Here is a 25,495-nt window from a genome sequence, read left to right as displayed (position 1 = left end):
ATAGAGAACAGCATTTTAATGAATGCAAAAATGTTCAGTTGGTCTAATTCATCAAAGGGTCTAAGCACGCCCTCTAACGGTCAATTGCAGACACATGCGACACACTACTCGCGTTTGGATCAGGATTTCGTTAAATATTGATATTGATTGCCTCCAATGATGTTATATAAATATATTTTGTCGCATTAGCGGATTATTCATGCATTTGTTTATATATTATAATATATGTGCATGTGTGTAAGTATTGATTGAGATAGTGTGCCAGCTAAAAAATATATCAAAATATGTTAATGAATGAATGATTTACTTTTTTTAATTGAAGTTATTGTTGTGTTTCTATAACTTGCTAAATTTTATTTGAACAAACTCAATTCATATATGTGTTACAACTGAAGGGTAATAAAACTCAGGAGATCACAATAGATCATTAAAACCTGATTAAATAACTAGGGTTATCTGGGCTCACACATTTGTTGTTTGAATAAGAGCCGGTCTGAGGGAAAGATGTAATCTGACTTGTGATCTGTGCGCAGCCAGAAGATGGAGTCATGCGCGGACGCAGCAGTGTTTGGATCATGGCGCACAGGAGGAGCGTTTCTCTCTCACGGGGATGATGCGAATTTGTGCACATTTTATACAGACTGCAGAGTCTTTTTCAATCAGAGCTTCATTCATTGAGCGGGTGATTGGGTTAAAAAGACGGACCGTGAGTCTCTGTGAGGGGTTTTATTTTGAAAGTTCTCGCATGGGTGGGCGGGCGGGCGTGTGCGCACTTGGCACCAACAAGCAGTTGCGCCGTGGACGTACATCTGGAGAGCGGGTTCGTTGTGAATTTAAAACAGACTGCCTGCATAGACGGTCACGTAGTACATGTCATCGGGCGTGATCAGATCTCTTTTTCCCAAACTCCTGTCATTCATCTGTGTTTCTTCCATTTCATTCGCCAGCGTGACATATGAGGCTGTGAGTAGTAACTCGACCCGGACTGAAAAGCCTGGCTACAGCAACTCCAACAGCTGGATGAGGGCGAGAAACATCTGCAGCGTCTGTTTCGGAGTGCGTAAAATGAAGGGACAGCTGGATGGCTGGGTGCCGCCTGCCCTGGATGGAACATCCCAGGAATGAGAGTCAGCAGCTCGGGTATATCACGGACTTGTGGGACTCTATATCTTTGACTTAAAGAGAACAGCAACGGTTTGAACTGAAACACACAAGTGGATCAGACAGGGATGAATCAGATGGAGGAGCTGAGTTCTCTTCCACCAAGACCGACGAGTTTGCCTGCAGCTTCTGCAAAGAGACGGTTCGTCAAGCTGGGCAGGAAGACAAGTGATGGGTCCGAGCAGTGAGTATGAAGCACTTTACACGTATACATGTGTATTTCTCTGAGGACTATTTTAGGTGATATAAATACACGCCTTTTCACTTGTTCATTTTCTTCTGCAGAGAAAGAGGTATTCTCTGCCACTCCACTACATTTGTTGAGAACCCAGTGTTTTAATTGGTTAGACAGGTGGGGAAAGTATACGATTTATGTATTTATAAAGTGAAGAGGAAATAATTAAAGAACCCACTGTTCTCATAAAATACAAATGAAGCCACATGTTTGAAATTTTATTTTCAATCTCACACAATAATAAAATACCACAAAGTAATTATTTTAAGCCTCAACTAAAACTTCTGAACCACTGACAATGTGTTCCATCATAATTATCATGTCAGTAATAAAGGAACAATAGTTTCACTAATATACTTTATATTTAAAAGTAAAAACAAAAACACAAAACTGAAGCCTCATAGTTTGAATTTCATTGTCAACCCTACACAACTATAAAAATACCAGAAGGTACTTAAGTGCTTTTAAGCCTCAACTAAAGCTTTTAAACCACTGACAGTCTGTACATGTACCATAACTCAATCATAATCATCATGCCAATTATAAAGATATACTATATCAAAGTTTAAAAGCTAAAAAAGAAAACCACAAAACAAAAACATACAACTGAAGCCACATATTTCATTTTAATTTTCAACCCTATACAGATAAAAAATACAACAAAGTACCTAAGTTCTAAAGTACCTCAAAATACACAACAACATATTTTACTTAGAACTAATAAATCTCTGATGATCTGCTCATGTGCCACCACTCCATCATACTCATCATCAGTCTGTCATTAAAGAACAATAGTTTAACTTATATCATTATTTTTAAGATTTTTATTCAATTTGTTTAACACCGGAGTGGTTGCATAACTGCAGCGAACCCTTGAACCACAGTGTTAAGAAGCTTATAAGATTTGTTTGAGTTAACAAGACTTCATTATTTCCTCAATGTTCTGTGGGAAGCTGGTGGATGCATTGTGAAGGAGACTGGACATTGTTTTGTTGGGGACAAACATGTATGTATGCTCAGTATTAACTGTGTTGTAGCATGATTTTAGAACTTTGTGATTTCTAAGACTGGCATATCTAAAAAAAAAAAAGGGGTAAGTAGCAAACATGTCTCTCACTTTCCAAGTTAATGTTTTTTCAAAATAGGTAAAATAACATCAAAGCTGAAGTCTAACTGTTTTAATTACATTAAAAAAGCAGATCTATTGTTTTGCATCAAATGTCATGTGGAAATCAAGCATGTGGCCCAAAATAAACAGAACGGATGAATGGAACTCTTCTCATTTTGATCACTTTGCTTTACTCTTAATTCTGTTCTCTTAATGTCATTCATTTTCCTCTCCTTTTTTAACCATTCATTTGCTCCTCCTCCCTCCTGTTGTGAACTTGATTGTAAGAAACTGTTTGTCCCAATCACGTTTATCTCCCCCTCTATCCTCTCCTCTTCATAAGAATGTCAGAGTCGTAGGTATAACATCAGCTGGGGTTGAGATCCGTCTCTTGCTCCAGGATCTTGATGGAGGTCTCTTCTTCCTCCTTTGATCAGATCTGCTTCGTCCACCGGCAGTTCATCCACCAGCAGGTCAGCTGAGGGCGTGGTCGTCAGACAGCCCAGCAAGAGCCGCATCCGTCGCCATACCAACCGTCTGTCAGGCGTCTTCCTACGGGCCCCCACCTCCAGCTCCGACTCCATGCTGCTGACGGCGGGTCTCAGGTCATCCCTGTCCACCCAGGCCAGGAAAGGCAGCAGTACGTCCCCCTGACTTTACTTTTCCCCTTGTATTGTTGTTGGTGCTATGCGTGGCATGCTTACATCAATAAATCATCAATGTCATATTCATTTTAAGATTTACTTTCAATGTAGATACCAATTTAACACTGTAAGGTCAGTTTACCAATTACGAAGGAGAAAACAGACACATCCTTTGTGACTCTGGTAAATTATGTCATCAGGGTGTTATCCCCTGAACTTCCACTTTAGAGACTACAAATTTATAACAGAAGTACTGCATTACAAAGTGGAGCAGGGGAGATGTGGGCATTTGACAGGTTCTGACCAAATGATCTCATGAGTTGCATTGTGATACCAAAAGCCTTAATAATTATTTTGTTTTTTTAAACTTTCCTTAATGAGACCCCCAAACTGGAGGTGTGTGTGTGTGGTCTAGATAGTACTCATGTAGTGGGGACCGAAATCTGTTTACACAGTCACAACATTTTGGGTGAAGAAATGCTTTATGGTTAAATTAAGGATAAAGTTAAGGTTAAGTTTAAGGTTAAGGTTAAGGTCAAGGTCAAGGTCAAGGTCAAGGTCAAGGTCAAGGTCAATGTTGAGGTTAAGGTTAAGGTTGAGGTTGAGGTTGAGGTTGAGGTTGAGGTTGAGGTTGAGGTTGAGGTTGAGGTTAAGGTTAAGGTTAAGGTAAAGGTTAAGGTTAAGATTAAGGTTAAACTTAAGGTTAGTTTAAGCTTCAGGCAAGTAAACTATGGTTAAGATTAGAATAAGTCTCCAGTAACTCAATGTAAGGTCCTTTGAAATCATGGAGACACGACTGCATGTGGGTAATATGATATCTGTAATACTGCATTTCATACTTTGTTAAGGTAAAAGGGGAGACTCATATATTCCATGGTCTGTGTGGTAAATACATATTTGTGTAGCAGTATGTATACAACTGTCACTCTATACTGTCACAAATTGGTGAATCCTAAAATGGGGATTTGAATGACTTGTGTTTATCTGCAACACTACTGTGACAACCGATGCTTAGTGGATTAGTTGTATTGGTAAACTGATTGTATTTTCATGTGGATTGATGGCAGATGTACGGTGGCCCTGAGAGCTCAACGAACAGCAACTTAAGAAAACACATGCAAGTTGACAAAACACATGCAAGTTGACAAAACACAAGCAAAGTAAGAAGACATCTTCATCAATTTCACAACACAACACATTACATAAACGCGCTGCAAATAGACACACGCACTGCAAATAGACGAACGTGCAGCAAATAGACGAACGCGCACCAAATAGAGGCGACAACACAACGGAAGTGTTTCCAGAGGACAGGTAAAAGGGATGGACACAGGAGACACTAAAACGTCCAATACACTATACAATTTCGGTTCCGCACAGGGGTCGGCAACCCGCGGCTCTGGAGCCGAACGCGGCTCTTCAGTCCCTCTGCAGTGGCTGTACTGTACAGTGTTGTGCATATTTTTCGCGATCGCTGAACTTAACGAATCACTTTTCATATTATTAACGTGAACGTAACGATGAAAGTGATTGAACGTCACGTTACTTTTTTTAGTCATCATCGTATCAGGCCCTCATGAAATACCAGGAGCGAGCGTTTGTGTGTTGTGTGTGCGTGTGTGTGTGTGCGTGTGTGTGTGTGCGTGTGTGTATGTGTGTGTGTGTGTGCATGTGTGTGTGTAGCGGGCAGACCGGTCTCGGGTCTCGGGGCCCAAAGTAAGATGTTTTCTTGCTTTGCTTGTGTTTTGTCAACTTGCATGTGTTTTGTCAACTTGCATGTGTTTTCTTAAGTTGCTGTTCGTTGAGCTCTCAGGGCCACCGTACGGATGTCATTGGGCCCATGAACCACAACTAAACCCCTTGCATTAACACTGTCCTTTGTGGCCATGTCATGTGATGCAGTGATTTGTGAGGACGCTTTAATTGCGGAAGACCCGTCGGAGCTGTCCAATCAGATAACTGCTCCAGGAATCCTGAAGATCTTTGGGAATGAACTCTGTGAAGGAGCTCACTATAAGAGCGTCCTGGCCACCACACACTCCAGTGCAAAGGAGCTAGTCAAAGAGGCCCTTGAACGGTAAGACTGCGTGTACGTGTGTGTGTGTGCATCTGCCTGCCATACGGGTCTTTTTTGTACGCGTGTCCTTCTGTGTGTGTACTCAGGATGAGTTATGTGCATGTCCACATGCTTCCTTTGCTGCAACAAACTTGTGTATTACACAATTTGTGTGCAAAAGGATGTGATCAGAAAGGTCTTGGATGCACTAAGGTTTGGCTGTTGATGAAAGGTAAAAGCATGTTCATGTTGTTGTGATTATATTGTAGTCGGACAAGGTCGTGTTGATCCGTTTGTTGTAATGGCAGTACAGTGCACGCAGCGTGTGTCTTTGCCAAATTGTTCATTTGGTAGCTCCGAAAAGGTCGAGAGCAAACCACAGATCTGTGTGAAAGACAGCCAGTCGGGCACAGCTCGGAGACGGCCCTTCTGGAAGGTTGAGCTGATATTTCGGCCAACAACATAATGGCCGAAATACAAGTGGTATTCAGCTTGTAGAGGAAAGAGAAAATCATTTCTTCTTTCCCCCCAGTGAAATTTTGAACTGTAACAGTGGCATTCAGCTGTATAAATATTAGACCACACACGGATAAGCAAACACATTAAGCGCAGGGTGACATTGTGACACTTGTGTGGGGGTTTAATGGAATATCATGATAAGATTTAACTAGAAACAAACGTTGTGTAGAGGAACCTGCAGATTTTATATTTGCATATTAAAGTGTTTAACATTAAAGGTGCGTAATCAGTGTTTGTCGATTGATAGGGAATAAACAAGCGTTGTGCCAAACTCATTGTTAACTGAATTATCTCTATATCAAAAAAGGTTTGGGAGCATGTTGAAACCAAAATATATTTGAACATATTACTAATTTACAGACTTATTCTGTAAGGAGGTCGTGACCAAACTAGACCATAAAGAACTGGACTTTCTGTCTATGGGGACCAAACACAACACCAAAATGAATGCTAATGTTGCTCAATGTGCAAATAGTTTTACTATGTACACTGTATTCATTTCCAGGAGGGGATAGTACATGTGCAATCAATAAATGAAAAAAATATACAATGTATTGGTTTGCATGTAGCGAGCTTAGCAACTTTTGTTTCACGAGAGCAGTGGCCATGCTAAACCTGCCTGTTCCTTTGTCCTGTGTGGATGCTCTGGAACTAACTCAGAATAAAGACAATATGTCAAACAGGTAGTGATTCTTTAAATGTAGTTGTCAGGACAGAGATCCACATCCGGGCTATGTGTTCCTCTCTCTGTCAGTCGAATGTGATGAAATATAGAAATGCTGAAGAAATGCTGAAGTTTAAGTAACTTTTAAGTGATTCTGCTCAGTATCCCTGGGTTTGAAGCTTTTGGTGTATATGTAGATCTCTGTCTATCTTTGCTGACGTCACCATCAGGAGTCTGTAATTTTCAATACAAGGTAGAGTTGACTTGGTTTTTTAACAGTGATTTAAAAAGGAAGAAACTGAAAGTTGAGACAATTGGTGTTCATTAACTTAAATACATCAACAATTTTTTTTCCATTTTGATGATTATATCCAACCCAACTACGTCACACAGGTATGGCCTGAGCAAGGAGGAGGCCGAGTCCTATGTTCTCTGTGACACCATTGGCTCTATCGGAGGGAACCAGTGGAGGACCGAAGGGTTTAGAGTCGTCGGCGACCACGAGAAGCCCCTCCTCCTGCAGTCACTGTGGAAACCAAGAGAAGGCCTGGCAAGACGGTTCGAAATCCAGAGGAGGAGCCTGGTAGAGGAAAAGACATCTAAAGACAAAGACACCATCACTGCTGGTACAGTGTCTGACTTTAGCGTTAAGGAGCTCTAATGACGGATCATTTCACAGCGCACCACATCCTGATTCAGGTTGTCTGTAGTCCTTGAAAATGGGCTTGTACCATTAAAAACCCCACATAGTATTAAATCCAGTTCTCACAGTCAAAATGTGCTTTTTTGGCACACACTTAATCTGCCAAGCCACACAGACCAAACTACATTTTAATAAGTCTGCAGTTACTTTTTATTCACTCTTTTCAATTTCTGTTACAAAGTTGGACTCATATTTCATTCTTACTGCCATAACAATGTCAAAGAAACTTTTACGTGAGGCACCCTAGGATTTAAATAGTGTTTTTCCAGCTACACACCCTATCTTTAATACTTTAAACGCTTTACATGGGAAAATATCCTCTCCACTGATGTTTACCTAGCATGATGAAACAGAAAAGCGACCCCATCAATTTTCCATAGACGCTTGAAACAAACACTGCATGGCACTGCAAATGCAAATGTGCAGGGCGGAGACCACTTTCTGTCATTCCAGCTATCGTCTCCGCTGCAGACCCTGGCTGTGGTTGACACAGCTGTGGTCACGGTGTAAGCGTGTGTCCTGTTTTGTGCTCTGATTTTATGAATGACGCAACTTGTGATAGTCGTCTATCGGTGCCAGTTTGTGAATTCCTGCTGTGTGGGTGATTTTCTCTTCTTTTTCCACGAGCTCTGTCTTTCTTTCCACTGAGGTCTGTTTCCTGTGTGGGGCTTCTCTGTGTTGACTCTGGCATAAACACAAGCTGTACAAACGAGCGAACACACACAGACTCACAAAAACAGACCTCACCTTACTTCAGGAACAAAAAACGGGTGTTACCCTATCGCCACATCCATTACCCTCGTGATTAATGTATTTATATAGCAGTTCAATTAGCACATAGTTCCAACACCAATCCCATGTGTTTATCCCTTTCCCTGTTAGGTATAAATGCCCAGGCTCGAAAGCTGCAGAAGAGCCGCTCCCGAGTGACCTCCACCCTCGTAGACAGGAATATGGGTCGAAGTCACACGCTGTGGCGGAGCAAAAGTGAAATGGACCTGTTAGATTCCGATACCAGGGCGAAACAGGACACAGATCATGATAAATGTGTGAAGGATCGAAGCGAAAGCCTGAATCAAGCCTTACTGCAGTGCTACGAGCGCCCCAAAACAAGCACGGAACAGAATCACACTCACAGCCTCGCAGTTCCCTCCGAGGGGTCGCAGGCAACAACAGAGACCCTCTGTCCGTCGAGGCCGAGAGGCAAGCGGGAAGGAGAGGAGTCCGAGAGGGAGGAGACGGAGAGCAGCGACGACAACACTACACAGTACTCCATTCACCCTCCTCACGACTGTCCATACCTGCTGTTGCTGCAGGGCTGCAGCCCCGCACAGGTAGCTCATTCAGACACACTCCACAATCTACTGTTTACCAAACCCATCCCCCCAAACCCTGATTTTCATAACTTAGAAAACATATCACGACTCTCAAGTTCGGACTTTCTCTATATGTTGAATTGTTGTACACAAGGCTGTAGTGAGAGCAATAGTCTATAGGGGGGTGGTGCTTTTTGAAAGCCTGTCCGGAAACCACAAACTCAACAGTAAAATGAATAGGAATAAATTAAATGTTATTTCAATATATGTGTAATGAAAGCTTAAGTTAACAAGCTTTCTGTCTGCAATAGTTACCACTTCTTCCAAAGCCAGGTAGCACATCATTAACTAACTGTATCTTAAAGCTAGGGTTGCTAATCCTGGAAAGGGCAACAAGAGCAGACCACATTACACTACAAAAAATGTAACTGATACATCCAAGCCCCCCCATCGGCCCTCTCATCAAGGCTACGCCAGCCAAACACTATAAGTCCAGCGACGAAGCCAACCTCTCTGTAACTCGCTCACTAACGTCTGGCAATCGCTGGTCATGCGCAGTGAGAACACATGTAGGGTGTATACAGGCAGGCAGGTACAAAATTATGCAAAATTATCATCCATTTAATCTTGTCATGCTATCTTTGGTCTTTTATATGGATCAATAACAGTGAGCAAGTTTACAGTTTAAGTAGCTTTAGTAGAGCTAACAATCTCTGCTACCGTTTCAGCAGGAAATTTGACAATCATCAGCCCACTTTTATTCCTCTGTAAAAAGGCTGGGTGATTGGAGACATATTGGAGAAGATTTATGAGACACAGAGGTAATCTTAGTGTAGGATACTCGTTGAGTGGTCGGATGAATTTCCGATATATCATACATTTTGGACGGCTGTTTTCAGGCTCTTGCAGTGTTGAGGCAAGAGCCGATTACCTAAATTCTGCACTTTCTTCCTCTGTGCGAAATAGCAAAACCCAAAGAAATGTATTTTATGGCATGAGGCCGTCGCTTCAAACTTAGTCTGCTTTCTTTCTGCAAAATAGACAAATAGCAAAATAGCCAAACCATAATGTCAAGCCATCACAGAATGGCCTATATGAGCAAGACCGCATGTTTTCCCCTTGTAAGCGTTGTTAGCAAACAATCTTCATCTTCTTCTTTGACAAAAAACACTTTCCGAGCTGATCCGGTGAAGCCGCCGCAACGTACAGTTAGCATTCAGGTTGTGTCAGACAATCGGATATCACAGTGCGAGCACATAAATCGTGAGTTTTGGCTTCACATCTCAAAGGATTTAATGGCGCGTAAACCAGCCAAGTTTAAGATACGTTTGAAAATAATAATTTAAATTTATAGTAAAATTTACACCACTGTTGCTCTAAAGAGAATGCGGTGTGTGAGAACAGAAATGTCCTCATTCCGCCTCATAAATATATACAAAAGGTTCACACAACAGATTAAGTGAGTTATTCCCTTAGATCACTTTTCTGCATCCTGTGTCAGATCTGCAGCTCTAAAAGCCTGTTGTTTTTTTTTTCGTGTTAGAGAGAGACTGCAGGTAGAATAATTGTGCAATTGTTCACAAACTGTATGTGGAAAGAAACTGTGTTGACACACTGATCAGGAAGCAGAAAAAGAAAAAAAACAATGTGTCTCTCCTTCCTGGGAAATACACAGAAGTTAAGTCTCATGTAGTCCCGTGCCTGACATTTATTTTCTCTAAAGAAAGGTGAATTAATTCAGTAGGTTAAATCTTTCCTGTTGGAAAAGAGAGGTCACAAGGAGAAGGTTAAGCACGATAATCCCTTCACATTGGGCTCGCCACTCACTGCTATTAATAAAACATTGTTTGTCTAATCAGGCTTGGATCAAGACTATAATTCTCAGACCTCAATGTTATCAGACCGCTTAGCTTTCACTGAGGTTCTGTTGTTATGTAGCCGCTTTTTGAAGTAATAAATGTCACAACCATATTTAATCTTTTCTTTCTTACTCTTAGTCTTATGTAACAAAATATTGATTCAGTCTCACTCACACCAAATGTTCTTTTCCCACAGTCACATCAACCCAGATAGCAAATTCATGTTGAAGTAACAATTCAAAATCCCATTGAAACAACAGTATAATAATTTCCAAATTTAGGATCAATAAAGCACTATCTATCTATCTATCTATCTATCTATCTATCTATCTATCTATCTATCTTTCTATCGATCGAACATTTAAATTAAATTACATAGTAATTAACATAACTATTAAATGGGCGGGGAATATAGGAAATATGTAATATGTATTAAACTGTAAATGAAATAAAATAACGCAACTACACTTTGCTTGTAGAGCATACAATAGTAATGAGATTATCTCGTGATTTCATAGAAATTTAAATAACTTCAAATTAAGATCTATTTAATAAGTAATGAACCTGCAGTGTCTGTATTGAACTGAGTAACAATGTTCAGCCTTTGCTTGTGGCCCCCTATGTGTAAATTATGGTCTGTCCATGGGGCCTGATTTAGATCCGCCACAAATTGTAGATCCGCCACTGCAATCTACCAAACAATAAGCAACAGGAGGCAAACTGTAAAGACAGAAAGTTGATGCAGCGAATTCATATAAAAAAACATGTGCAAGTATAACTGCTGAGTAGTGAATGTTACCTTATTTACAATACATTGGTAGAGAACGTGAAAATGGTTGTCTGCCCATTTCACTCAGATATTTTCAGATGGTATGATAACTTGTCATTTTTTTACCCCACTCAGGACTTTGTCATCTACCTACTTGCGGGGACAAACATCTTAATTGGACGGCAAAGTGATCAGGAAGATGGGTCAAAGGATGACATCCTCCTGTTTGCCACCGATATCCTTCGGAGACACTGCTATTTATGCCGCCATAGCGATGAGGGTCCCACTGTCCTCTGCCCTTGTCAGGATGCTGTGGTCACCTGGAATGGTGAAGTGCTCAAAGAGGAAGTACAGCTTAGTCCTGGTGATGTCATCGGGCTAGGACAATGCTACCTGTTTCTTTTCAAAGATCCTTCAGCTTCGCTGCACAAGGTAAAACCCCAGTCTGACCCGACAATGAGTGTAGGTTGTACAATGAAAAGTATCCTCTGTATCTTTATATCAAATATCTGACAGATTTGTTTCTTTCCTGAAGCTGCTGATGTTTGTATTTTGAACGTGATGTTGTTCAAATATCTTTTCTCTGTTTAAAATGAAGGAATTGAGCGGGGCTGCACCGGAGCCCAGCTTGTCTGCTGTCCCCTGGATGCTGACCCACAACACCTCTACAAATCATACTACAGAAATGAACCTCTGCAATATCTGCAACTCAACCTGTACCGACCCCCACAGCATGAGCAGCAAACTGGCCCTGAGCAGTGGTCCTCCATTTTTAAAATCACCTGAAGGCCACAGCCTGACTCTGACCTACGAGACTGAGGACGAGGATTGCATTGTCATGGAGATAGTTGCTATGGGCGGGGCTGGCGTTGAAGACCGACCGCCGCTGACTGCAGCGTTTCTGCTGTGCATGTGCATTCAACACTCAACATCATGTCTTCATAACTCAGACCTCCGCAGGCTCCTGCTGCTCATTGCCAGTGAAGTTCAGAGTGCCATGTGGGTGAGTTGTGGTTAAAGAGATGATACAAGTAATTATTATTATATTAATAATATTTAACGTTAGCCGGTGGTGCATGGGGGACCACCTGCTTTTGATTAGGGGTGTTCACTTTTTCAAATATACATAAATGTCATGATATAGAGGGTTGAAACACTGGGAACCCATACATTTAGATTTCTTAATTAATTTGATCATTAGTGGGATTTTCAGCACTAATGTATTCCATTAAAGGTTAGTCATATAATTTAGTTCACAGCTAAAAAAAACTATATAAGTGCAGTATCAATGTAGTGTTTTTGTACCAGCAATGGATTCAGTGCTAATAGTAAGTCACTTGGGCCCAACCCATACAATTATCACCTCATCCTTTATTTCATTCAGATTTATCCATCATTTTAGTGTCTTTTTTAACATTTCATATAAAAGCTCTGATGAACACACTGTACACCTCAGCTCGCCCAGTGGCTGCTGGTGGGTGAGTTAACTAGCTGGGCTACTGTTTGCAAACACATTCACCACAACAAGTTGTTGTTGAGGTGATGATTTGTTGGGTTCAAAGCTTTTTGAAATACCCCAAAACAGATGAAAAGAAATAACACACAGCGTTATTTAAAGATAGGGTTGGTAATCTTGGATGAACTAGCATGGGCAGGCTGCACTTTGTAAAAAAGCCACCAATACATCCCACCCCCTCCCATCAATCCTCTTGCCAAAGCTACGCCCACAAAATGCATGGATATGTCCTGACTGACAACTGCTAAACCTTTTCTGTGACTTCTAACTTCTGGCTATCATCAGGCTATCATGTTTGTTACAGTCCTACAATGGTACAGACACAGAATTGTGGCTTGTCAAGTCTGTCATGACTTTTTTTTGTTATGGACATATTAAAGTATAGTGGTGACATTTTTAATTCTTGGCGACCTCCCTTTTGTGGCCTACTCTTTACAGCACTCTTTATATCTTTCGTCTTCTTATCATCTTTATTAAAATAATATTTTGTATGGATTATCACACACCTCTGTTCTGACTGTGCCTTGACTTGTTGTCCTGCAGGAGCACACTAAGGATCTAGCTGCAGATCAACCTGAAGTGTAAGTACACCTTACTCTTTTTCTTCAACACTCACTTGCAGCTCTAATACAACACTACATTCCATATCTTAACTTTCAGTGTCAACGGTGACGGCTCAGAGGACCTTCACCCTCTCCGCCTTTTGGAAGTCATCTCAGGACTGCGCCCACTTGTGGTATGGATGTCCAACAGTCTGGAGCTGCTGCAGTTCGTCCAGTATCAGCTGCCTCTTATTCTGGAGTGGAGAGCCAGGAAGGATCAGGGACGGGAGGAGGGCGAGGAGAGGGAAGGAGATCAAACCCATGAGGGGGAGATCACAGGTTGGTCACCTGTTGATCTTTATATGTGAAACAATGATTGTGTTACCATATTATCAAATAAGCTGCAAATGAGCATACTTGGTTGCAGCTGTAAAATAGCTATGTGGAAGAATTGCTTTTTTTCCCATTTTTCATTTGCAGTTTTTTTGTATTGCTCAGGATTAAAGAAAGACAAATAACGTTTAGATCGCTATCTTACTCCCTATACTCTTTTGACATATACATACAGTGCATGGTTTATAAAGATATGCCCAATATTTTAAAATACACCTACATTGATAGACATATGTATGTATTTGTGTGCGTGTGTGTGTATCTGTGTGTGCTTTTCAGCCTTGTTGGAGCTTCATCTGTCCTGTGTCCGCTCAGCCAGTGAGGAAACTATGGCTGTTCTGGAGGAGGTCATCATGCTTGCCTTCCAGCAGTGTGTTTACTACATTACCAAGGTGAGAAGATGACATCCTCTATGGAGGTGTGTGTATGTGTGTTCATTAATTACAGTAATTTGCAACATGAGACCTTTATGGGAAACCACTGATATATGGTGATAACATGGTTTTCAAAGTAATATTGTGTATATTTTATTAGAGGTGGAAAAGGAACACACAGTCCATACTCATGTAGAAGAGCAGCTGATTCAACTTCTTACGTGATTAAAAGTAGTGTATAAAAGTGAGTACAGTAACAAAGTATTTGTAAGAGGATTTTCCAGGATTGTTCTCCAACACTTGCTGGCTAAAGGAGAAACATGTAGCCAGGCTCCATCTAGTCCACTCGCTGATTATGATGTCGTTTAAGAAAGGAAAATAATTAAAGACAGGCTGAGAATAAAGAGCGTAGTTAGCTGCTCTGGCAGCTTTCTAAAAGAAGGACCAGCCACACTGCCAGACCACACTGGGGGCTTTATAACATGGGAGAGACAGGACACTAAGGTCCTTTGTGTGTGTGTGTGTGTGTGTGTGTGTGTGTGTCTGTTTTGAAAGAGGATGAAGGAAACAAGTATTGCCAAGGAAGACTTGCGTAGCAACCTCAAATGTTTGGTTGCGCCGCCGTGACGAGAAATTAGTTGTATGAATGAAGTACAAGACGTGTTTTACTTTATAACTCTGTCACTCAAGATGCTAAAAGATCATAAGAAGGGTAAATTCAAGCAAACGGTTCCCAACCAGTCCAAGGCTGCACAAGGAACTATCTCAGAGCTCCACTAATACTAACAGGAAGTATAGGACTTACTTTGCACTCCTAAGTACAGGTATTTTTGTTTGTTTCAGCTCTATCTACTAATTTCACAAATGTCTGTCTACATGTGGAAAGTATATCTCGTGAACCATTTATCTCATAGACTTATGTATAGTATATTGTGGTTTGTTAAAGGGATAGTTCACACAAAAAGGAGAATTTTAAGCTTCTGTTACGATACTTCAACATTTCCCATCGTGCAACAGTTATGAGGCGTAATTCTCATTCTGATCTTATTCGTCTTGTTTGTAAGAGAGATGGAGTTGGTCTTTAGCCTGGACGGCAATTGAGAATAGGTTATATAGAAAATGCCTTAATTCTGTCTCATTGTCTCATTTGTTGTTGTAGGTCATAAAGGTAGCAATATTAAAATAGACCAGTTCATAACCAGTTAAAAACTCCTTGTAGGGGTTTAAGGAGAGGTTTACTGTAAATAAAAGATCTGTGGAGGCAAATAGCAAAGCTTAAAAGGCGGAATTCGATTGTGCAAATTTGACAATGTTTTCTCACAGACCATACTTGAAAGAAGAGAAAATGGTATTTCACCATTGCAACCACAGATTCCAGTTGTGTGCAGTTTCGCAGAAGCACCACACCCACTGTATGGAATTGTGCTCGGAAAGTTTCTAACAAATTTCCAATGGCTGTGGGTAAAGAAACCGTCAGAAAATACTAATCAGAGGAGACTTATCCGTTTATGTATCGTATTGTGTCCACTAAGATTCTCTACTGACCAGCATGCTCCAAACCAACAGGGCCCAATTAATGAGCAGAGGGGCAGAGCAAAGGGAAACCATGTCAAGTATTGAGCCGCATCAGAGATACCATTAACACAGCACTTGTTTGACAGGAGCAGCAGCCAAGCCAAGGTCTCACATCTCCTGGAATTCAGATGTGCCTTTCCCCACGCAGGAAGAAAGTCGGCGATACAACATTGTATCTCCAAAGAGGAAACTATATGAATTCCCAAATAGTTAAGACAGCCCTTTTTATTTGTTCAGCGTAGAAGGATGTGGTTATCTAACTACCTGCTCTCAGACAGCATACGTTTCTCTCAACATTTCTGCCAGTTGAACCTAATGACTTCCAGATGTGGTCGGTCTGTAAATCCATAAATAATCCAGAAACATAATAAAAGTATGGTCATGAGGTTTTAACATGCGGGCTCCAATTTGAATTTATGTTCAATTGGACATGTTGCATTAAAATCTGAATTCCCTGGTACGGGCAACACAGGAGTTCACAGATTTGCTCCTCCACCCGTAATTCAGGGAGGTATCGGCTGACTACCAGGGTCAGTACGATGGAAATTTAAATATGTCATTTTATGTGATAAGCCTCTCTCATAATCTGTTTGCTGTATGGATAAATGTAATTAATAATTTTAATATAATAATTGAATAGCCTTCGTGTACATAGTTTGTATTGTGTCAAATTCAAAAGTGAACTGAATATGAAAAGGTTACTACAAGATGGACATTTTCACCAGATGATGCCGCTAGATAAAAAGTCACTCTTATTTGAGAATCACTCAAATAACTTGAGGTAATGGACTGCAGGATGGACAGAACAAAAGGACAGTTTAAAGTTATTGGATCCTTTGATTCTAACAATTTTACCGAAACAAATCAAACTCAATTGGCTGTGTGCACATTTCAACATGTAATAAGCATTTTTCACACGTAGCATTAATCATTGTGTGCACCATGGTGCTGACATAGTTCAGTTTCTCTGGGTCATGCCAGTTAATCCAGACCTGCTGTGTCATCGATCATGACTGTCACTTCAGAGGAAGCTCAGACTCACATCTTTCCTGGACTGACAGAACAGGCTTTGTAAGGAATGTGATCAAATTGCCAGTCTCAAGCTAGGGGGTAGCCTAGCTACTGCCCAGGCGACACTGCACCGCACTCTTACTGTGTGTCGCGGTTGTCTGTTGTTCACACTGGCAGCATGTCTCCTGCGGTTTTGCATTCATTTGCAGATTAATATTGAAATTGTGGTAAAAGATCTTTCACTTATCAATTTGATGACGTGAAAAATTAGGTGAGAGGTTGAGTCACGTCAAGAGCAGCGTTCATTCCACCACTGAACTGTGGCCCCTGTTATCTGTCATCATGGGGGTCGAAATGAAAAGCAAGCTGTTCCGCGGCCGTTCCGCAGCCAGTGTGACCCGAGCGTAGACCTAGTGACTTTAACATGCATCTCTCCATTCGCTTCACAAGATGAGAATGATCATTACTAACAGTAGTTTAACAAGACTGATCCACAACAGTTTGTGCAAGGGGGCATTTCAATTTTCCAAGGTGTGAACGAGAAAGAAACAACAACGACTGAGGCTAAGTATATTTTGTTCTCCAACTTATCACAATCCAACAATAGGCAGTGAAAAATTCTTGCTCCTTTACAGATGAAATTTGGATCTAAATTGAAAGTGAAGTGGTAACATTTTTTAAAATATCTGTTTATTTTGGGGGTTTTCATGTTAGTCCGTTCAACGTGAGTGTAATTGCTGGAGGATGGAAAACAAAAGGCGCCACTGGTGAGCAGCTATTCCAACCGTAGACATGCTGTGATGAATACAGATGCACTTAAACACACTTGTGGTCAGACTGCGTGTTTACTTGTCCATCACAATGAGAGCACAAATAAGCAGACAAAGCAGAGTACACCATTTACTTTTTGACTCTGGGATAATAAATGTTGGGGATGCATGTGGTAGTCCCAGAATCCTGCATGTTTGAACAGCCCTGCTGAGCGACATTTTCCAACCAGAAACTCTGCAAAATGATTTGGCTCAATGTTCACCCACTTCCATTGTCTAATGTGTGACGGGAGCTATGGTGGTTATGTTGTACTGTTCATGTTCAGCCTGCCCCTGGCTGCGGGCCCTTACAGTAAATGTAAACTGAGCAGCTCAGGGTGGATTCCTTCAGAACTCTTCACTCAGCAGTCCTGTTGCAGAGCCATGCCAAGCCCACATGAGCCATATTCAGCTTTTTAGGAATGTGGATCTAAGGCTGGCGCTGGCTTAGGAAGTTTGGTGGGTGTAAGAGGGAGAATGGAAAGGAGAGGGGATGTCTGTGTACAATTAGGCTGAACAAAGCCATCGTTGTATGGGCTTGAGTGGAAAACCCAGAGAAGACCTTTCGCTGAAAGAGAGGAAATGTTATCTCCTTTATTCCTATGAAATAATCTTGTATCACCATATGTTGCAGTGTGATAGGTGGGGACAGACAGATGTCGAGGCCATATGGGTGGTCTGAAATCTGGGTTTGAGGGTAACGTTTTTATCCCAGTGATCAGAGCATCCACCACACAATGTTAACTTTTCCAACCTCAAACTGGTCCACAAGAATTGTCAACATTTTGCGGTTCTACATGGACGAGTGAGTCACCCTTATCTGAACGGTTCCCTTGACGACAACATATCTGTCTTATCAGGTCCTGTACCCCATCCTACCTGGTCTTCTGGACTGCAACCCATTCAGAAGAAGTCCTGTCCGGCAGGTGACTTCTGAGAGTGCTCGAGTTCTGGGTAGCGGAAGTGGACTGCAGGTCCCTGGTGAGATCCAGAAAGTTGTGGAAGTCCTCAATGAGACGTGGATGCTACTCGCAGACTGTCAGCTCCATCCAGAGATTTCCTCTCAGCTCATTGGCTACCTCTTCTACTTCATCAATGCATCACTTGTCAACTCACTAATGGAGAGAGGTACCAGTGCATGCTAGACTAAATATACAGCATTCAGATAGATTTTGTCAGTTTATTATAATGCTTTTATCTGACACCACCAGCACAGAGATAACAGGAGTGAGGGAGAGAAATGGGGCAGTTATGCTCTCTAGTGGCCACCAAGAGCCACGACAATTCTTGCAAGACCTACTCACCTTGCTCCCTTGTAACATATGGAGGAAGAGTGCATAATAAAACATGAAAAGTGCTGCTGTAGAACCTAAACTAAAATAGTAATAAAAACCAAACCAAATCAACCATTATTGATTATAAATAATAAAAAAAGCTATAAAATCTTGTAATTATAAGTGTACATTGGCCTGGTGTGTACATGAGCTGTGCATATTTTCTACACACTATACGATGCAGACATGGGGGACTATTTTCAGCAGCAGTTTTATCCACAGTTGATCATATGATTATTAACAGCAACAGAATGTTGTATGTGGGACTCACTTAAATATAACAATTTATAATAAATTCATTAATGACTTCACTGCGTTTAGTGACGCAAAGGTTTCCTGGAATAATAGAAATATTTCATGCAGAAGCAACATGACATAACACAACATTAAATTGGAACATTTACAACAAAACATCATCCTGTCAGGGTCAGAAATAAAGTAAATTAATATTTGACTAGTTTTGAAGATGACTTTGTCCTTATTTGTACACAGGCTCAGAACCGGGTTTCTACCAGTGGTCCAGAGGTGTGCAAATGCGGGCCAATCTTGACTTGCTCCTGGACTGGGCCCATGCAGTTGGACAGGGAGAACTGGCCTTGGATCAAACAAACACACTATTGTCAGCTATCAATCTTCTGGCCACACCGAGAAAGAATTTACTGCAGGTGCGTACACACATACACACACAGACACACACAGGTCTCCTCCTCTCCGAAACATACAAGCTCTGTTACATTAAAAGATAGATAGATAGATACTTTATTAATCCCGTTAGAAATTTAGGTCATCCAGTAGCTTATACACTTAACCGACATACATACATAAAACACATATACATAGGTAAAACATTGCAGATACAGGTAAATGAATGGGTCTGACCCTATGGTACAGAATGCAATGAGGTGATTGTGTCAGTGTCTAGAATGAAAGTGTTCTTGTGCTGCTGGAGTGGATAGTACAAACAGATATATATATATGTAAATGTAAAAAAACTAAGTATATATATATAAATATATAAATATATAAGAATATGTAATTGGTAAAAGGTAAACGTCTGTGCATGGGGCTAGTATGGCCATTAACGGGATTAACAGTGATTGTCCTCAATGAAAAGTCATTGTTTCCCCCATTGTGTATAACAGACACATGATGTATCTGTTGGACAGTCCGCCGAGCTGCTGCTAATGTTTACACAGCTTGGTTAACCTAAGAACCTAAGATCTAGATGTCTAGAATACAAGTCATTAAAAGCAACCAACAAAGTGTCGGATCAAATGGATTACTGCAAGAGAGAGTTGCTTCAAATGTTCCGGTCCTGATGTACCAGAGACATGCGATCTTAAGAAGCCCTGCAGTCCAAGGCTTTCAAGAAGCAACCTTCTAACTGCCACTTATGTGAGTCTGATCTATCTGATCCCTGCTCTAGCTTTTCTCACTACAAGATCCCAGGTTACTTTTGAGATAACAATCAAGGCAAACATTAAAAGATCCAGGGAAAATACACTGCTTCAGAGATCAACGTGTTGGAGCAGAGCTATCAGGGTCGGGGGTGGAGTGTGTGCGCCATGTGGAAAAATACAACCAACCAATTTCTTTTGTATTCCCTGTAATGATCTGGTGTGTATGTGTGTGTGTGTGTGTGTGTGTGTGTGTGTGTGTGTGTGTGTGTGTGTGTGTGTGTGTGTGTGTGTGTGTGTGTGTGTGTGGATATTTAGACATCTTGGATATCCTTGCGGTCTCACTACCCTGCCCTGAGTCCTGCCCAGCTGAGCCATCTACTGAGTCTATATAGCCAAGGGTCTTCCTGCAGACACAAGTGGATTCCATCAGTGCAGGATGAAGCAGCAGTACTTCAAACTGGTGAGTGATGATCACACTGGTGGCCTATTAATTCTGCGTCAGTGTCCAATTGTAATCATGGATATGAAAATCATGTCATTTAAGTAGAATGAAAGTAACATGTCTTTTCCTTCCTCAGCTGATATCCTGGAAAGTTTTGACACCCATCATCCTCTGGAGCTGCCTGGAGGAGGTTACCAGTTCCAACTAAGAAGGGCAGTAACAGATTTAGACCTAAGTGAACAGCTGGACAGGCTCAAAGGGTTTATTTCCTTATTCCCTAAACCACAGTCTACTGAAGTTACAACTACTCTGGAGCATCAGGTAAAAAAATGAAATTCATGCTTTTATATTTAAAAATAATATTGAAGTATGCAAACTAAACCACATATATAGCGCTGTGAGAAAAAGAGGGTTAGGGTTAGGGTTAGGTGAAAGAGAGCTGGCAGCCTGAAAGTTAGGATAATAATACAACTGTTCTCAAGGAACTAATTCCTGTTATGATATCTGAACTCCTTTGGGGTTTTGTTAAGAGGTTAAAGAACATGAAATGGAAATATTTGTTGAGCTTTAAACATGGACTCATGTGTTTGACATCCTACAAAAACGAGAAGCCTGTGGGAGCGGAGCTGTCTCCTTCATTATCATATCATCGCATAGGTACTGTTTTCAGCAAACATAATAAATGTGATGTGGCAGCATCATCATTGACCCAGCTGCTATAAATGTTGTTAGTTTAACTAAGGAGTAGCACGGCTTTTACGATATTACCCCTGCTGGTGATTTAGGTGCAGCAGTAGGGCGTCACAGGCTTGGTGTGATTATATGTGGTTTAGTTTCATTATCAGGAGCAGCAGTGCCACATTCCATTACGGTGGATCAGTCCTCCCACACACTAGAGGGATAACAAGTCACAGTTCATCAGACCTGGGGTAGACATAAGGATGTCTGCCCAGAAACAAGTGCTATTTTATGATAATGCTAAGTATTGCAAGATGGGAATCTGCAAGTCAACTCGAAACCACCTTATCCACAATGTCAAACTAATTCATACTTATATGTCCATTATTAAGTGTGTTTTTCTAATTTATCCCTCTTGTTTTGATGCCATTTATCACCCAGAGAGGTATAGTTCAGAACCTCCCATTCCCATCTGCTACCTCTGAAGCCTCACCTCAATCACCCCCATCACCATCCTCTCCTCTCTGCAACCACTACCTGGACGAGTTCAGTTCATGTGGCGCCTTCCTTTTGTCACAGAAGCTAAGAAATCTGGAGCAGCAAATCCGAGAGACAAAGATGACAAGTGAGATGAGGAGGTCAGCCCTGGACCCCTCCTGTCTCCTTACCCCACCCAAAACTCCCCTCATAGACATTGTTAGTTTGGTAAAGGAAGGCCAGGATAAATGGACAAAGGCAGACAATGAGACACTTCCCTGGACATACGATGTAGATGCACCTGACAAAGGTATAGTAAGGTATAGAAAGAAGTTATAAGGCTGTCATGTGCTGGAATATTAACTGAATATGTCCTATTTTGTTCTCGCTTAGGTGGATTAGTATTTGAATGTCTGGCTGCATTGAAGGTAGACCGTTTGAAGACCGACTGCCCCAATATGAAAATAATTATGGAACTAAAGGAGGAGGAGGAGCCGCAGGAGGAGGAAGAAGAGGAAATCCATTATAATGACAATAATGGGGAGGTGTTCAGCTTGGAACTGGAAAGAGGTGAAATAGGACTTGGCCTTGCTCTGGTTGACACAAGGGTGAGTGAGGGATATGTAAATTAGTGAATTACCATGAAATGTAGTTCACATTGCCATAGTTACATTTGACCATAGTTGTTGATGGTGCCGATGAATATGTGGAGCAGTTCTGCAGCCACATTATATGACAGCAGTGGGAGTACAGGTACTTTTCTTGGATCGTGAGCGGTCTTGAGGACTTGTAGTATTTATTGACAGTATCTACTGACTGAAGTGAGCATTCGTCATGCTTCACTCCTATAGTGCCTACTTCCAGCTGATTGAACACGGATGAAACACATTAGGCACAGGTGCAGACGATCACAAGGGCGGGAAACAGGACAAAGGGAGTACACAAGGAGCAAATTTTCTATATAAAACAGTAAACAGAACTCAAGGGAAAGTGACTGAACACAGAACTAAATACAAGGAAACACAGATAATACTCAATAAACAAAACACAAGCAAAATGTCCACTAAGAAAAGTGTCAAGCCAAAACTTCAAAGAGTCCAAAGTCATGACACGTATTTATTCAAAGAAAAAAACTATCGTTGTATATGATTTGATCTTTGTGTTGCCACTAATTGACAAATGTTATCACAAATGTTAGCAAGCTTATACACTTAGTTGAGATGATTAAGGCACATCATTAGCATTTTAGCTCTGTCATTGCGAGCATAACAGCAGGCTAATGCATTTAACTCAAAGTGATTTGACACTTGTGGGAGTGTAGCAGTCAACTACAAACATTTTTACATTATGAACATTTTTGACCTGATCCTCCAGGAAACATCCTTGAGGGTGAAAGGAATCTTCATCCGCTCAGTGGTTCCAGACTCTCCTGCAGCCCGATGTAAGAAGCTGCTACCAGGAGACAGGATCCTGGCTGTAAATGGAGTCAGTCTTCTTGGGCTGGACCACAAGAGGTAAAGATAGAGTCCAGATCTGAACAAACATATATTTAAACATGAAATGAAAATATAACTTTCTTAAATATGTATATGCTTATTTGTCTTTGTTTTGTGTCTGTCAGGGGAAAAGAACTGATCCAGTTATCGGGGGACAAACTGAGATTATTGGTGACCAGATGTGGTTGGATGGCTGAGGCTATTAAGACCGGATGCTGACTGGATTTTTCACACCGCATTTTTCTTACCAAGAGACTGATGAAGCATCTGAAGCACACTTACATCTGTCAAGGAGAGCTTGTAGAATTTTCAGCGCACTATGAAATTACCTTCATCCTGCTTGACCAGATTTCCGCTGCTCAACTGAGATTAATAACTACAGATAGGTGACAAATTTTAGAAAAATCTGCATTGAGATGGTTAAAATGTTCTTCCATCACAAGCCTCTATAATAGCTTCGTTGGTTTACATTATAGATGCTCCAAGCTTTTCAAAATACATATTCTCCTTGACTGTCTTAATAATGTCTGTAATCAGTGACGTCTACTACAAAAAAAAATCCATACATATGTAACCGGTCTCTTTCTGGTGGTGATATTCTCTGCGTTGTGTCTAAAAATGGATGACCAGGACTTGTTCTTTTGTTGACACAGGACTTTTATTTCTGTTCAGAGGTTCAGCAAAAGAACAGAAAACATTCATCATTTGGTCACATGCCTAACAAAAAAAATACACAGTTCAGAAGGCATTCTTCAGGACACAAAATGACGGACACCTACGCACTTACACAAGCAAGCTAGCAAACTTAATACATGTTTGCTAGCTTGCTGTAACACTCTGAACTAACTCAAAAATGAAACTAAACCATAAAAGAATGAAGCAACTCGACTTATATGATCGTATGAAACACATGACACATTTTAAACAATTTACAGATTACTTAAATTACAAACTTTACACATTAGTGTCGCGCTGTAAACTATACGTACCGGTCTCAGCCAGATCTAAAACATTCTGGTGGAAAACCGGGAGGATAAATACAATAGCCACTCGCAACCAACAGAGGGCGCCAAACACATGTGAAACACACAGTACAAAATCATTAATTAACAAAAACAGAAGGATTTCTGGCGGAATTAAATAATACTTTTAATACATGCTACACATACAAGGCTGGACTGGCCATCTGGTATACCAGGTCACTTTCCTGGTGGGCCGACGTGCCTATTGGGCTGAGGCAGTTGTCTTTATTTTGTTGTCTTATTGGCCCATCATTTTGTATTTAATTGATACAGCTCTCAACTGATCACCACCTAATGGGGAGTTAGTTTTGCATTGCTGGGGAATAGCGACGGTAAACTGGGAAATGGAACTGAGGCCCTTGTCCATGGGAATTTTTTTTTGTGGAATATTTTATTTTTCCAAATATTTTCACAATGCGAGACAACATTACATTAAACATTACAGAAAATTACATAACAAAATAAAAAAATACACACATAGATAAAATAAAAATGTCACTGAGAATCAGCAGTTTAATAAAGAAACAAGTTAAGAAATCCCAACCGACATTTTATCAGACAATAAAAAAGTGTAGGAGGAGGGGGTATAGGGAACAGGTTTACGTTCTCAACATTATCAGTTCTCAAATGTTAAACCATTGACCTCGTAGGCTAAACTGGGGTAGAAGTAATTCATGTTTAAAGGACCATTGTGAAGGTTTTATTGAGATTAATTGGCTAAATATATACAGCTATACAGTGGATCATATAGTTTATAGCAGATCAAACACTGAGTGAGATACAGGACCTATGATAGAGTAAGCCTGAATGCAAGAACTCCTCTACACTACACTAACGAATTTAGTAGCCTTCTTATTTGATGGCAGATAAAGTTTAACAACAACAAAACAGAATACAGTTGTAAAAAAATGCAATACAGCGCTTGAATCTTATCAGGAAAGTGGATCATTTGCTGGAAGAACATTTACAGAAGCCTTGTCAAAAGCATAATGTAAATTATCCAAATCCAACTCATCCAAATGTTCAACTTTCAATTTCATTGCTATCAATTTATATTGTTCATTTATTCCATCTTGCCTTATCCCTGAATTATCATCCTTGTAAATATTCCATTACTATTAGATATTAGTCAATAAATATCATTTGGTTTTTGCATTGTGTGTTTTTTTAACATAGAGAATGAAGATCGTCATCATTTCAGACTGATAATTAATTACATATATAAATTCACTCCAATTGGAGCTGGTGACCTGTTTCCAGAACAAGTTATATTTACATTTCATATTAAAAAGGTCAAAACTCTGATCTGTTTTTATTTTTCATAATTTCTTATCACAATATTAAAATCACATCATTCACTAGGATGCTGTTGAATAAACACTTTTGCAGACA

General features: G+C 40.7%; 1 protein-coding gene across 1 annotated transcript; it reads left to right on the top strand.

Annotated features, from left to right (window-relative positions):
• The first annotated feature begins 914 nt into the window (after nucleotides 1-914).
• On the top strand, nucleotides 915-23,492 carry radil2b (Ras association and DIL domains 2b). Its single transcript, XM_062414129.1, has 19 exons — nucleotides 915-1,345; nucleotides 2,942-3,144; nucleotides 5,051-5,225; nucleotides 6,781-7,013; nucleotides 7,973-8,424; nucleotides 11,170-11,466; nucleotides 11,633-12,037; nucleotides 13,094-13,131; nucleotides 13,211-13,431; nucleotides 13,765-13,877; nucleotides 18,115-18,180; nucleotides 18,229-18,382; nucleotides 19,081-19,253; nucleotides 20,304-20,448; nucleotides 20,567-20,751; nucleotides 21,550-21,895; nucleotides 21,979-22,193; nucleotides 22,960-23,099; nucleotides 23,207-23,492. The coding sequence occupies exons 1-19, from the start codon at nucleotides 1,230-1,232 to the stop codon at nucleotides 23,298-23,300; spliced, it is 3,771 nt and encodes a 1,256-aa protein (XP_062270113.1). The 5' UTR covers nucleotides 915-1,229; the 3' UTR covers nucleotides 23,301-23,492.
• Nucleotides 23,493-25,495: the final 2,003 nt, after the last annotated feature.

This window comes from Platichthys flesus, chromosome 20 (assembly GCF_949316205.1).
Source record: "Platichthys flesus chromosome 20, fPlaFle2.1, whole genome shotgun sequence".
Classification (NCBI taxonomy): domain Eukaryota; kingdom Metazoa; phylum Chordata; class Actinopteri; order Pleuronectiformes; family Pleuronectidae; genus Platichthys; species Platichthys flesus.
Note: the sequence above shows the minus strand (reverse complement) of the source record. Positions and strands in the feature narration are given on the sequence as shown.

Excerpts from the sequence above, each read along its gene's own strand:
- radil2b (XM_062414129.1), top strand. The coding sequence starts at position 1,230 with ATGAATCAGATGGAGGAGCTGAGTTCTCTTCCACCAAGACCGACGAGT. Across the intron at positions 13,132-13,210 it reads GCTGCAGATCAACCTGAAGT|TGTCAACGGTGACGGCTCAG; the intron begins GTAAGTACACCT and ends CTTAACTTTCAG. Across the intron at positions 18,181-18,228 it reads GAAGAAGTCCTGTCCGGCAG|GTCCCTGGTGAGATCCAGAA; the intron begins GTGACTTCTGAG and ends AGTGGACTGCAG.